Source organism: Cheilinus undulatus, linkage group 17 (assembly GCF_018320785.1).
Source record: "Cheilinus undulatus linkage group 17, ASM1832078v1, whole genome shotgun sequence".
Lineage (NCBI taxonomy): Eukaryota > Metazoa > Chordata > Actinopteri > Labriformes > Labridae > Cheilinus > Cheilinus undulatus.
Window position 1 is genome coordinate 19,070,953 of NC_054881.1, and position 15,452 is coordinate 19,086,404.

At 38.5% G+C, this 15,452-nt stretch overlaps 1 protein-coding gene across 1 annotated transcript; it reads right to left on the reverse strand.

Annotated features, from left to right (window-relative positions):
• Window positions 1-1,635: 1,635 nt before the first annotated feature.
• On the reverse strand, window positions 1,636-15,447 carry tmc2a (transmembrane channel-like 2a). The gene is made up of 20 exons (XM_041811470.1): window positions 15,358-15,447; window positions 12,527-12,565; window positions 11,960-12,416; window positions 11,627-11,782; window positions 10,229-10,319; window positions 10,053-10,134; window positions 9,854-9,960; window positions 9,594-9,692; window positions 7,993-8,135; window positions 7,316-7,463; window positions 7,020-7,208; window positions 6,485-6,664; window positions 5,399-5,557; window positions 4,891-5,019; window positions 4,330-4,397; window positions 3,530-3,769; window positions 3,324-3,449; window positions 3,091-3,169; window positions 2,234-2,351; window positions 1,636-2,015 (listed from the first exon to the last, which is right to left on the reverse strand). Exons 1-20 carry the CDS (start codon window positions 15,392-15,394, stop codon window positions 1,807-1,809), a joined length of 2,856 nt encoding a protein of 951 aa, XP_041667404.1. The 5' UTR covers window positions 15,395-15,447; the 3' UTR covers window positions 1,636-1,806.
• Between the last annotated feature and the right edge of the window lie 5 nt (window positions 15,448-15,452).

A 15,452-nucleotide genomic window follows, 5' to 3' on the forward strand; every position in this document is an offset into this window, starting at 1 on the left:
CTGCCAGGGGGGGGACCACTTTGTAAAACGCAGCATCCTCCAGTGATGTACTCTTTGTCTACTGGGGTTGAGTGTTAAATCTTAAAACAGCAAAAATCTACGAGTGTAATTTGAAATGTTAGGCTATCAGAAATCAGTAGCCATTTTCTTATCTCTGCAGCTCAAGGATACATCATAACACACTAACTTAACCAAACTGTTGGCAGACAATTTGCAATGTAAATAATGTAAATATAAGATGGTGCAAGGAAGAGAAATGTGAGTAGTAAGACACTGCTGGATCTGCAGTCTGCTTTGATTTTGGCTTTAACTGACTATGGTACATATCTTAAAGCAGTCTGTTCTTAGATTCCTTTGAAATGTAATTCAGTCAACTAAAAATGCTCTATCTCTTAATTATGCTCTCTTTCCACGAGGAAGACCGGATGATAACAAGCTTAAAACAGAGCTTTGATTACAAAACTCTGACAAGAAGTGTAGCTTTCATCATGGAGACTAAACAGACTAAATTGAATCTTTGACTTTTTTGTGTACGCCAAAGTAGCATTTGCAATATAATACTGACTGGAGCTACAGGAAAGTCCTTTTGTCATCATCACTTAAAAACACTGAGGTAAATACACGCCCTGTTGGATAGAATAAAGAATCATATATTGAAAAACAGCACATTCATAAAGTGTTAAGACCGCCTTTACTTTTTTCAATTTTGCTATGTTGCAACCTGATGCTACAGTAATTTCAATTAATTTTTTAGACTGGGATAAAGAAGATTCTCTGGTCTGATGAAACAATGATTGGACTGTTTGGTCTAAATTCTAAACGTTAAGATTGGAGAAAACCAGGCACCGCTCCTCATGTGTTCAGTGCTGTCTCAGCAATCAGACTGCACGGGACAAAGGTTGACCTTACAACATGACAAGGACCATCAGCACACAGCCAAAACAACACAGGTTTTTGTAAACTCTGAGCGGGCTTTCATGTGTTTTGTACTGAGGAGAGTCCTGGTTGTGCCAAACCTCTTCCATTTGAGAATTATTAGGACCCCTGAGCTCTTAGAAACCTTCAGTGTAGCAGAATTTTTTGTAGCCTTCTCCAGATCTGGCTTGCAACAATCCAGTCCTGAGCTTTGCAGGCAGTTCCTTTGACCTCATGGCTTGGAATCTGTTCTGATATGCATTGACAGCTGAAAGGCCTTCTAAGAGAGGTGTGTACCTTTCCAAGTCATGTCCAATCAATTTAATTTACCACAGGTGGACTCCAATCAAGATGTAGAAACATCTTCAAGAGAAATGGAAGGAACCTTTCAGGGGTTTTGTAAAGGGTCTATGAACACTTATGTCAATGTAATATCTCAGTCTTTCATTTTACATAAATTTGCAAAAAAAATACAGAAATTCTCTTTTCAGTTTGTCAGGAGGAGGGTTAAAAGGTAGTGGTGAATCATTCTGGAATTACAGACAAACAAGAAAGGAAGCTATAGAAGCAGATATAAGCTTAGATGTGACAATGATGTAATTCAAGTATTTTAAACTTTATTGCGAAGTCAGAACTGTATCATTTATAAGAAAACACAGAAGCACAAATCTCTCAGCAGTTGAAAATCCAAAATACAACATATGATTGACAAAACTAAGGCTTTAATGCATTTTGTTTACATTCAGTGGGTTTAATTCATACATCATTCGTAAAAAATGTGACCATCAGGAGACTTTCAATGCTCATTGTCAGAGATTAAAAAAAGAGGATAACTGCTTTTGTGTCTGTTTTTATCCCCAGCTGTGAAACGAATAAAGATTTCTCACTTCGTTATCTCGGTGGGGGCCCTCTCCCACGACCCCGGCCTGCTCCAGGACCAGGTCCAGGTCCAGGTCCTCTCGGGCCGGGTGGCTGCCTCACTGGTCCTCGAGCGTTGGGGTTTTGGGATGCCAGAGCAACATCTTTCTGTAAGTTTACACCTTTACCTGCTGATCCCGGCTTTGTTTTTGTTGGCTTTGATTCTGGCTCTGGTTTCTTTTCTGTTATGAGAGACAGACATGAATCAGCTGTGCAGTCACATATTTAACCTGAATAAACACATAAAAATTTCACTGGTACAAAATAACTTATCAGGCTTCATATTCAGATGGAAACATATTTGGCACAAGAAAAAGAACTTTGGATTACTGAATTTTAAAAGATTCGATACTTCTTTGCCTTCATTTTACATTATTACCCTGATCTCTATGTAACTGACCAGGCTCAGGTGGAGGTGGAGGTGCGAGGGATCGATTCGGCAGCAGGTCTTCTAGATCTTTCATGACCTGGTTGGTGCTGTCTGTGTTGTTCCTGCGGTTTTTCTCCTCATCTCGAGCCTAGACAGAGAAACATTATGAAATATCAGTGATCAGGGAAGAAAAAGGATACAATATAGGTGCTATGAGCAGATAATGTGTCCATTACATGCTTAAGATTGGCCAAGAGGCTCTAAAAATAGGCCTATTTGTTTTTTTTGTTTGTTTGTTTTGTTACTAAATACAATGAAAAGAGAAAAACCAACAATGTTTAAGTTGACCCATCATCCCTGTCTTACTACTGTGTGTAACACTGAGGGCTGAGCCTGTTTTAAGTATTTAAAACAGGGCACAAATACTGAGATCATTTAAGGTCTTGTACTATCTGAAAATCACTGGTCCCTTAACTTTACAGAAAGCATTACTTGGGTAGATTTAAAATGCACTTGTTCAGGCTCTTTATAATGCTGGATAGATGTTTTTTTATGTTCCAGTATTCATGGCAGCAGGAAAACAGTAGAGAATGCAACAGAACTGAACAAGCTGTGTTTAAGAAATCAAAATATGCTGCTTTAAACATAAATTTGTTGGCCTGGATAGCCAAAAAAAGATTTCCATGTCCCAGTTATTTACTTCCAGTGGTCTAAAACCAGCTGCGTCACAGGCATAAGCTAAATATCCATCAAAGTAATCTTTTTGGCTTTAAATTTTGTGCAAATTTTGCCTAGTCAGCTTGACACATGCGACCAAGGCAGTCATTTAGCTGAACCTTTTTAACATTAGAAAGTTAATTTGCTTAAGTATACTGTCTGCAACTTACCATCTGCATCTTCTTCTTCAGCTCCATATTGGAGTTTTTGTAGGCTTCAGACACAGAGTTCAGATAGTAGATGGCCAGTCTGTAAAGGACCATAACAAGATTTATGGTTCATCAGTAGCTTCTACCGCAACAACAACCACTTCTTTCTTTGCACATGGGTGCCTTTCTCTGTGAAGAGATGTCTGCTTATACTTTTGAATACATGCAGTGTATATGTGCTTGACCACACTTACACCATGAGCAGCACAGCTGGTATGATGAGGCCTGGGTTGGCTGCGTAGCTGAATAACGTCCCCATGAAGGCAGGTAGGTCCAGATCGATCGTCTCCATGATTACGTCAAACATTTTCACCTTACCACTGAAAAATCAGTAAGCATGACAATAATTTGGCACTCACTATGCTCCTTCAGTTTACGGTTTAAGTCTGAGTGTCGTTACCTGAAGGGTCCACAGTCAAATGAAGGCGGCAGCGTCATGATGGTGTACACCACAGGTAACAGACTTAGGAAGAGGATGAGTAGTAGAAGACCCATGTAGAAGTTGTTGGACTTGGAGGCCTTAAAGACTCTCTCATGGGGGACGTTGGTGGCCATCACGGCCCAGCACTGATAATACATGGAGCTGAGAAGGCGGAGCACGTTGATGCCAACCAGCCCAGGAGCAAAAAATGCACCCATCCTGAAACACAACACAACACGGCATCATGTAATGTGATCACCACACAACATGGCATCATGTAATGTGATCAGATGTTGTGTGATACAGCATAAAATAAGAAAAATTTCCTTTAAAATGTTGTTTATTTGATATTTACTCTGACCAAGCATAGTATTTTGATGGTTAGACTATGTTGTATCTTGTACAACAATTCTAAGGACCTTTATGGATATTTGTCTATTCTTGCAGCTTCCCTGGACAAATTAGAGGAATTAATTACTTTCCTGATCTTGTCTTGTACATGTGTTAGTGTTTTCTAACAAAAACTCTCATCCTCTTTTGTTCCTGATGTTTAACTATCAACTAACAATCATTATAAACATTTTTGAACTTCTAAAATTTTTTTATCACTCACTCTATTTATCATATTCCAAAACAGAATTCAAGGTGTTGTTAGTGTGTGGAAAAATTACAGTTTAAATGATATAATTCATCTGTATGTAAAGGTTATATATACATACACAGAGGTCGGCAGTTGTAACTGAGCATATGTGGTGTAACTACAAAAACAAAGCTCATACCAGATCATTCCCTGGTTGAAGACCAATCCAAGTACATTACCGCTGATGTCAAACTCTCCATATGAGGGCTGGAAGAGAGCAGGGAAATGATTACACTTTTAAAACTTGCAGTTGAGTTATTCTTTATTACAGAAAAGCAAGTTCTGGTCAGGCCTTTTTCTCCTCACAATGCAGATGGTCGAAAGAGCATAGAAGTTAGTGACCTTGTCTAGGGTTCCCCATTTATTTTTCCCCAAGGACCAAGAAAACCAAGCATGCCAGTACAGATAATTGTTTCTGAAACAATAAGTATATTTACTACTGCAAGTGCAAGAGTATGAGTGCATGAGGATAAAGTCTAAAATATGGAACAAGGTCAAAACAGAAGCAAAAACTGGGCTTTGAATTGTGCTTTTTATTTCACACAATTTTTCACTTCATTTAATATTCTTACATGACACTTTGCAAGGCAACTAATTGGGTCTAGCTGGCCTGATGACTGAACTAGTCAAAACAACAAATTAATCTTTAACCCTTTTAATAAACTGTTAAAATCAGAATTAGGACATCAGGCTGACTCACAAATCCGGCCTCCAGGTCCCAGCACCAGCAGTAGTTGAGGAAACGAACGATGACAGCTCGGGCAAAGTCACCGATGAGGATGGTCAAATAGGTCACCTGGATGTCTGACACAGTCAGCTTCACAAACTCCTACAAAAACACACATACAGGGCAGATAAACATGGACTTTTTTTAAAAAAAGTGTCCATAGAATGATAAACTTGAGGTAACAAATATTTATAGAAGCCTTGCATTAAGATTACCTTTGAACAAACAGATGGATAATCATATGGTAAAATTTTTTTTTTTTTTTTCAAAGTCATTTGAAAATTGGATGATTCTTTAGTTGTTGTTTTTTTTTAAGAAAGCTAAAATGAACGTCATCTAAGTTAGTCAATGACAGAGTAACATCATTTCAATGTTTTTTAAGCCTGCTAGCAATATGTACTAGTAATAAATGATGTGGATCCTTAATTAATACTAAATTATTCTAAAAAATCAAAACATAAAATAAGCTTGTGCTCATTACTATTCCAACAGCCGTCTCCCAGCAGGGTCCCCTGATGACGTCAGCGGGATTCATGGGCGGTGGGGTGGCGTCTGTGTCATTGGTCGTCATCGAGTAATTGGCGTAGTACTCCTTCATGGCCCAGATGGAGGCATTCTTAATGGACTGTTCCTCTTCCAGCTATGAAGTGCAAAAATGAGAGAGACTCAGACAACAGTGTGACAATATATACTTGATATACTGTATGGATATATTTCACAGTCATCTGGGAAACCTCCAATATAAAAAGTCTGGGAAGGGTAGAGCTTTTTAAAAGCTTAATAAAGTAGCTGTCGTAGTTTTTCAACGGTGGAATCTGATTGTAGATAAACTTATGCTGAGGCAGGATGGGAAAAGTGCCAAAAAAAATTTACATACCAATAAAAGCTGTCAGTGTGGCTCTTTGCTCTTGGTTTAAAAAGGAAATGCTGACTGGTTCTGATAAAACTAACGCTATACTATAGCTACATTCAAGCTTGACTGCGGCAGCCATTGTACATACCGGCTTATAGTACAACTAAAGCCTGCCCATAATGATCGCAAAATCCTGCCAAAGCAGGTCGGGGGAGTTGTGATAACATCTTTTCCATCATGAAAAGCTTTCAGTTCCTTGCATTGTGGTCAGGTTTAATAAAAGTGCCGCCATACTATAGCTCTATCAGAGCTCATCACTACAGCAGTGGCAGCCATTGCGATAAGCTTCTGATACAACTAAACCCCGCCAGTAGCTACACCACTGTTCTCCTAAAATAACACTGATTGGGCAGGTCTGTTTTCAGACCTGATCAATCATTGGAGATTGGAGTTCTGCAAGATGGTTTTGCCTGATAATAAACATGGAGTCTGGCCAATGGCTTTGCAAGGTGACTGATGGACTTGTTACCTTGGGGAGTAAGTAATTTATTACTATATCAACATCCAAGAGCAAAAGAGCAAGGACAAAACTAATACCAAGGCACCTTTAATGAGAAGGTAAAAATGTCAGTGCTCTGTAATGTTCATGAAATGCATTTATGGACAATTTTGTCACCACTAGAAAACTCTCATACCTACAAACTCCTTTCATACCTTCGTGTTAACTTCGTCGAACAAGGCAAACAGAAAGGTGTAGAGGTTTCCCAGGAAGAGGGCAAAGATGCGTCCAAGCTGCCATTTGAGCGCAATTCGAGGATGGTAGTCCTCCAGCTCAGCGATGGTCTCAAACAGAGGAGGACACACCAGACCCAGCAGAGACATGATGATCTCCAACTGTTCACAGCAGTCAACATTATCAGAACTGTTTCAGGTTTTTTAAATGACATGATGTGCCCAACAAGTGACATAATTTCCTGAAATGGTCTAATATCTGTGAGTTTCAATCCCCAACAAAGAACTTTATCATAGACAAAACCATTTCATAAGAAAGAAGTGTCTTTCAGCATAATATGGCTTACAAGACAAAAAATATGTTACATAAAAGAGCATATCTAACCCTGTTATCACAGCAAATAATGTTAAATAACATTTTAACCTTTGTTTTCCAATGTAAACCTGTTTGTAGTGGAATGATTAGAATATGTTAAGTAGTTTAGGTGACATTTAGTCTGAACTATCATGTCATTACCTCGTTCTTCTCGTACCAGCTGAGGTCGTCCCTAGTTGCAAACTCCTGAGATCTCTTCACCACAAAGTAAATGAGGTATCCACTCCCACCGAGGCTGCAGGTGATGAGGAAGTTGGCCAGGACTCTGAGGAACCTCCGAAGGTGGATGTTCTCATCCTTCTGGTTCTCCTGCTCGTCAACGATGGACTCCTGTTCTTGTCAAGAAGGGAACCAATAAGGACTTGCAGTGAGCAGAGAACTTCATCTGTCACTGACTGAAACGTTTATATGTTTTGCATAAGGTTTGCCATGGTTACCTTAAAGCTTGTTGTGATGGAGGCGTACTTGTTGTCTGCAGTCTCTGCGTTTCCTATGAGGTAATCCCAGCTGGTGAACATCTTCCAGGCAAATGTGAACTCTCCCTCCTCTCCGTCTCCACCACCCACATCGGCGTTCTTTGCCATTCTGAAAAACAAATCAGACGCTTTTATTGGAACCCCGTTTTTTCAATTGTTTAATAGCTCTTTTGGGGATTTTATGATTTTTTTTTAAGAGGTCAGGACAGAGGACATTGGGGAGTAAGAGAGTGGGCAATTTAACACAGTAAAGGAGCCATAGGCTGGATTTGAACCTGGGCCACCTGTTCATACATGGGACACACAGACAACCATCCACAAGGCTACTAATGCACCACCTTTTCTTGATAAATCAGAATTTGTACTTAATGATTTCCTGTGACATTATTATTTAAAGATGAACTGACCAACTTTGCTGACAGAAAATTTCTCATTAGCAACCACAGGGTGCAGACAGCCTTGTGGTTAGGTCATGCCCCATGTATACAGGCGGTCTAGGTTCAAGTATGGCCTGTGGCTTCTTCCCTGCATGTTATTATTGCAACCCTGCTTCCAAATCTATCAATAAAAGCTTTAAAACCTTAAGAAATAAATGTTCAAAAATTGACCATATAAAACTGATTTTGCGGAAGACTTACGTGCGGATGACAACCATCAGGCTGTAGCCAAAGGTGCCGATCCCCACCATGAGGTAGGACAGAGGCAGCCTGAACTTTAGCAGGCCGATGGTCCTCTGGTTGTTGTAATATCCATAGAAAAGGACTGAGTATTTGCAGTAGCCCTGAAGAAGAAGATAAAGAAGATAAAAGTGTGCTATCACGGCGTAAAATTCCCTTCAAAAAAGGCTATGGTTTATCTCATCTAAAAGTGTCATTACAGAGGTTTATTCCAATTACAATAATTTGTACACTTGTAGATTTTTAGTACTGATTTAAAACAGTAATTTCACTTTTACTGAAGTGTATTTTGGGGGAAGTATTGTTGTTTACTACATTTAAAATGTATGTGGTACAGAGTAAAAAATAAACACCAAGAACCTAAATGAGGAGGTCCAAGCCTCCTGTCAACAACATTAAACTGGCCAGGTGGATTCTGACAACACATGGCGATCAGTACAAGTTAGAGATTGATTCCACATTTGATCCCAAAACAGCTCTTGTATTTGCTTCAGGTTAGGTCCAACTTTGTATTAACCAACCTGGTTGCTGATTCATATTCTCTTGTTGTTTTTGAACATTAAGGGAATATTACAAGCTTCTTGGGTATCAGAAGTGCATACTCAGTACTTCAGTAAGCTTTAAATGAATAACTTTTTACTTTTACTTCAGTAGATATATAAACTAGTACTTGTACTTATACCAAAGTGACTGTACTTTTACTTGAGTACAATAGTCTTATGCTTCTTCCACTTGTGGTTGATCTTAAGTTAGTTTGAGACAGCTTTTCAATATGGTGGCTGCCACAGATTGGACTCAAATGCCCCCTTTAGTAACCAAACTGCAAACATCACTCAGGCTTCGTCCAATATTTTCTACAGTCCATAACTAAATCAAAACAATAACAATGTATGACGATGTCGAGTGTAGTCGAGGAATCATAAAAGTGACAAAATACCCAGTCGCTGGTGGTGAATAATTATGGTCCATGACAAGTAAGCTGCACGAAACACGCCTATAAGATACAGCAACACAATGGCAGCTTCCAGTAGTTCCTGCTTTATTCTATAGCTTATTTTTGAAGTAGCAGCCACTATTTCTCTCGCTATAATGAACACATTGTGTCTACTGGGACAGATGACAGCCATGACAAGACAAGCAGCATACAACTACAGAAATTAAGAATGTCTCTGGCTTTGGAAACTGTAGGAAATACTTGTAATTAATCAGCAGAAACAGCAAAGATTTAGCCATTTTTAAGTAATCTGAAATTTTGTACAAAAATTGTACATGCTGTATTTTTCAAGCCAAATTCTGTAGCATTTTATTAGTATTTGTTGGGTTTTTTTCAATTATATGAAAGTTCTTGAGTATGGGGCTTGTTCTGGCATCCATTTTTTTAGTAAATTTCTGTTTACCGCTACACACCACCACACTTAGAAAATTTCTTTGTATTTGTAAACCAAGTCTCTAATAGTTCAAATTCTTTCAGAAGTACTCTGAACCAAATGAGAGCCAAATGTAACACTGCACAAAAACATAGTAAATGAGATCTGACCGCATTTTTCAATGTTTAGACTCACATTAAAGTCCATGAGCACAGAGTAGTCCTGAGCGGTGTCCTGCTCTGCTCTGGGTACGGTTTTCCTTGGAATTGAACCGTATGGAAGACCCATAAGAACCTGAGTGAATTCAGAAATTGGGAAAATTAGGTTCTCATTGAAAACCTTTAAATAACAACATGTATCAAGAAAATATACACATTTCATTGTCTTTTAAAAGCTCTGTGCAATAAGGTTTTTTTGACAGCTTTTTAACTCAGAAATAGCTTCCCTAAGCTCACCTCAGGAATGACCACCAGTCCAAAAGTGAAGCCAAACAGCACCAGGTTCATGCCGTACATCCAGCGCAGGAAGATGAAATAAGATGCCACGGATGATCCAAAGTGACCTGAGGACAGGGGGGAGGATTATTTTATCAACTCTTCAAACATCTGTCCACTTGGAGGAGCTGTTCAGCCGTGCTGGATAAAAATAATTTACTTTCCACTTCTTTGATCTTCCTCTCCCAGGGGATACAGGCTGTTCTGAAGTTCTCAAAATCCCTCTGGAACTTGATCCATTTCTGGGGTTTAAAAAAATGAAGTTATAGAGGTAATACAGAAATGTAGGAGCAAAATGTAGAGAGGAAGGTGGAAAGTTTGAGCTTTGATCCTTACCTTTGTCATCATTACTTTGTAGGCGTACCATTTCCTTCCTTTTCCTTTGCCAAGAGCTCCTTCAAATTTATCCACAAACTGCTGAGCTTCTCTGTGGAAAAAATTAAGACTTCATGTCAGCCAAAAGACCCTAACTAATGTTTCCCACTCTGGTTCACTTTGAGATGCATAATAAACAACAGACATATCAAGTAGATCTTATGTTTTCAAAATAGGCCCATTACAACACCAAATTTCATTTAAAGCACCAAAAGGAAAATCCTTTTTGTTGAAGCTGTACATCCCAGTAAATCCATCACACCAGTGTAAGCTAAGTACCCTGAGAAATTGTATTGATAATATGAAGAGCCGGATGTCACATAACTCCCTGCAATTAAATGATGACTAAACTGACATCCTTGTCATCGGTCCCCACACATCATAAGTACAGTGCTGCCATCTGCTGGTGTCCTTTTTCAAATATAAAGACTGTTGCAAGACATCAAGGTCTGTGGCTTGATAGCAACTTAACGTTTGAACAGCATACTACCAAACTTGTGCAATCCTTTTTAACATCTGAGGAATATATGAAAAACAAGGCCAATTTTTAATTTAAGAAGACTTACAAGGTAAGGTACTTTTTCATGCTTTTATAGCCTCATGCCTAAATTATTGCCTTTTTACGTGCCTGAGTCAAAAAGATATTGACCGTCTGCAGTTGGTTCATAACTCAGCAGCCAGGCTTTTAACTAAAACTAGGAGATCTGAGCATATTACTCCAAATGTATACACTTCTATTCACTTGGCTTGTTTTAGAATTATTTTTAAAGTTTTACAGATAACTTTTAACACTCGCAATGGCCCAGCTCCCACCTACATTTCAGATCTTTCAACCACTTATGGGCCAGCAGGGGCCCTGCTGAAAGATAATGGGGGCAGGGCATTTTAAGTCTAGGCCCCAAGGCTCATACTTTTATTGGCAAGCCTTCCCTGATTTTACTTGAGTTTTAACTTTTATGTTTTAGACAGTTTTTATTTGGGTTTAACATGCTTTTATCTGTTTCACCAGTACCCACTTTACTACCTGATTTTACTTGTGTTTAACCATGTTTCTGCTTGTTAAGTATTTTGTAATTTTGATTTGAAAGGTGCTCCTTTTAATAAAGATTATTATAATCATATATTAAAAATATCAGCAAAATTATACATTAAAACTTAAAAGTACAGATGGTGGGTGAGTTTTTCTCATGTGAAACACTTGTTTTCATATCTGTCTTGTAAAATAAAAAAAAAAAAGGTACGATTCAGAATAGAAATTGCACAACTTCTCTAGTGCCAGAGCATGAATTATGTCTCTGTGGATTGAAGTTGAGTGTTAGCAACCAAAAGCTCCAAACCATCAAAGGTGATTGAGGTTACCTTAGGAGGGTGAGCCTCCTCTTCATCCTCCATGGCTTGTTCCTGATGTTGGCGATAAGTTTCTTCTTCTCCTCCACCTCCTCCATCAGCGCGGCCATCTCCCCCTCTGACATGGACTCCTCCTCCTCATCAGAGTTCGTGTTTGAATCTGTGGAACTGGAGGAGGAAAAGAAGATGGAGACAGACAGGAAAATAAAGCTGCTGTAACAGATGGACTACACTGAGAATTTCCGTCTATAGTAGTAAATTTTAGCACTTTTTATGGCATGGGATGTTGAAAAAATTAGTTTGATATCTGACTGCTTAAGAGTGACTTAAATTTCTCTGGCCTACCTGTCATCTCCCTTCTTCTTCTTCTTTTTGTCCTTATCATTGTCCTTGTCTTTCCCCTTGTCCTTCCCTTTGGCATCCCCTTTCTTGCCCTTACTGTCCTCTTCCTCCTTCCCTCCTTTCTTCCCTCCTCCCCTCTTTCCCTTCTTTCCTTTGTCCGCGTCACTGTCCTCCTCATCACTGTCCTGTGCTTTTCCTCCTCGTTTCTTATTGGCTGCTCCTCCTCGTTTCCTTCCTTTGGGAGCCTCATCCTCACTCTCATCATCATCATCATCACCACCACCACGTTTTTTTGCAGGCCTCTTATTGTTTGCTCCTCTACGTCTCTTGGGAGCGTCATCTTCATCCTCCTCGTCCTCATCCTCGTCATCGCTGGCTGGTTTTTTACCCCGGCCCCTTCCTCTTGCACCTCCTCTGCCGGCTGCCTGCCTTCTGTTTGGTCTTCTCTGTGCACCACCATCTTCACAAACACACAAAATATGTCACATTTGATATTAAAGTTACAGGATTAATTTTGTGGAGTGAAATTATTTTTAACCCGTTTTATGAAAAGATGCTTTATTCACTCACCATCACTGTCACTCATCTCCCCGTCCACTTCTATCCCCACTGAGAAAGAGCACACATAAAAACAACACATTCAAACATTCAGCTCCATAAACCAAAAGTGGCAATGTTGGTAGTATATATGATATGGGTATAGTAAGTATGGGAAAACCAAACAGTTTGACTCAGACTCATATCTCTGGACACAAGTCACTGTAACATTTCAAACACAGATATGGATATTATTGATGCAGAACTGTCTCCACCTTTTAAAACAAGCTAACAAGCTCTGTTGAAAGAGGAAAACTACATAAAATCCAGAGAGTCTTCATGTCTAACACCCCTGATGCCCTGTCATCTTCTTCTTTCCTTGTCCATCGCCCACGTAAATGCCAGCAACAGATAAGGTTGGGTTTTGTTTTTTTTCCCCGATACCGGTGCAAAATCGATACTGTTTAAAAGGTCCCAGTGCCCAAACTGTGCCTGAATCGATACTTTTTTACAGGAAAAAAAGGGTTTAAAAAGTCAACAGCTGAATAAAAACTTCCTCAGTACATAAGTAAAGGAAACAGGTGTAACCACTTCACATAACGTATTCTGTGCCTTTCCTTTGGAGTGATAGGAATCATGTTGGGGTGATGAGGTTCCAAAATGAAGCAATGAAATCTCTCTTGTAATTCGGTATGGTATATATCGAATGTCTTGGTGCTGGTACTATGTTGGTACTGGATTTTGATACCCATACCTAGCGACAGATAGGAAAAAAGGAGCATAGTGAAAATCAGCTTTCATCCTAAATATAACCCAAATGATAGTGGTACAAAAAAATTCACCCCCCATACAGTGGGAGCACAATAAGACACTAGCTAATGAGACACGTTTGGTGTTTTGAACCAGGCTGTAAACCAGTTTATTTCTAGTGTCAAAACCGGCTGTTTAACATGTGTCCAGGCGGGACTTCTGGTGTTCCTGCAGCCAGCCTCAAGTGGACACTCACGGTATAGCAACTTTTTTGCACTTTTGCATTGGCTTCATTTTTCAGGAGCAGAGGTTGCTGCTTGGGAGTTACAGAGGAAAGTACCCATGGACTTCCCATCTCTCTTTCTTTCCTTCTCTTTCTCTTTGGCATGTACTCATGATGCAAATCATGCCATCACCACAAAAAGACTTCAATTATACTTCAGCTGTGTAATTATACCTGAGCAGTACCATCTGTTTGTAGGAGATCACTGGTATTTGTGTTGTCCATGTGTTCATTTAATATAGGATTTGTTTGAAATTAATTTTAGCATTTTAAGCTTATAGGAAAAGTATACACTGATTTATTAGGAACTTCAAACAGTCTACATTAATTATTACTTATGTTTATCAACAAACTAAAAATAAAGAAATCATCAATAAATTGACTGAAAAAAACATGTCTTTGCAAAAAAAATCCAAACATTGTTAAAGAAAATCTGGGCAATCAGAAACCTGAATGAACATGATATTTTTCCATGTTTAACATGTTAATGAACCCCTCAGTCATATTAAATTGAGTGAGTTACACAAATAAAAGAAAAATCTCTTGAACATTGAAATGACAGTGAAATAAAGATGATACCTGACTTACCTAAGTGAAATAATCACTAAGGAAGCATTAAACTTCTTCATTAGCATAGCCTACACAGTTAGCAAGTCAGTCCGCCTAGCTCTAAACTAACACTAGCCCATTAAGCTAAAGCTGAACCTAACTTGAAATATAGATTACTTGTAACATGTTGCAGATTTTTTAAGCTTAATTTATAATTTAGTCCAACAACAGGATAGCTAATTACAATTTTAAAATGGAACTTAAGAAAAAAACTACAGACAAGCATAGTTAGCAACCCAGCAGTGATGCAATTACCTTGCCTTCAATACACAACCACAATCCTTGCTAAATTATGCCTTCGCCGCAAATATCATGTCGTCATTTCATTTCCATCATCTTGAATTTGTCTTTACTTCTGAATAGCAAATGCTTGTATGCTAACAACCTTGACTCAGGTGGTAAATATGTTAACAATGGCTGCTAAACATCAGCAAGTTTTCATTGCTAATGTTAGCATGATGTTAGCATTTAGCTCAAAGCTTAAACAGTGCAACCTAACCGAGGACCTAGCATAGACAAAATATACACTGTATTTACCAAAAAAAGAACATTTTGGGTCAGATGGTCTATCAGTGTGGTTTAAAATATCTCTGCTATTGTCAGAATCACCATGAACTTGCACAAACAGATGAGTCTGCTATTAGAAGTACTTATTCACTCTATAATTCCTGATTTGATATCTTAATAAACCAAAAATATGCCCAAAATCAGTGGCCAAAATTTTAAAAATTTAATTTATGGAAACTCTAAATGGAGACTTTGCCTACTTATATACAGAAACACAATGTTAGCTAACTCAATCCTGAAGAAATTAGGTATTTGCATTTATTTTATTTAGTTCCAGGAACTGAAACAAATGTAATCTAGAGGAAAATATAAGCAGACCTAGACATATCAAGCCCATAGGATGTCACTCTTTTAGTTTTTGCTTCTGGAAAAAGGCCAAGGTGTTACTTTAGTCCACAGCCTTTTTAATAAAACATATACAGTTATATAAAAGACTGTAATTCATAAGAAGTCATAGAAGAAGTAAGTTTATGTTCATGCTCAAAGTTCAGTACATTTTATCGTAAACGCTCCTCAATTCCTACATTTTTTCATACAACATTTTTTATCATTTAAATTGAACCAGTCTTATTTACATATACCATAAATTCAACTAATTTGCATGATTTTAATTTGAAAACAGACAAAAACTCCAGTTGTGTTATCTTAAACCCACCTTCATCCATTGTTGCTGCATCAATTTTCCTGGGCATCTTGTAAAATAATTATAAAAGCGTGTATCCTCTGTGTCCTTTACAGCATGTACCTGGT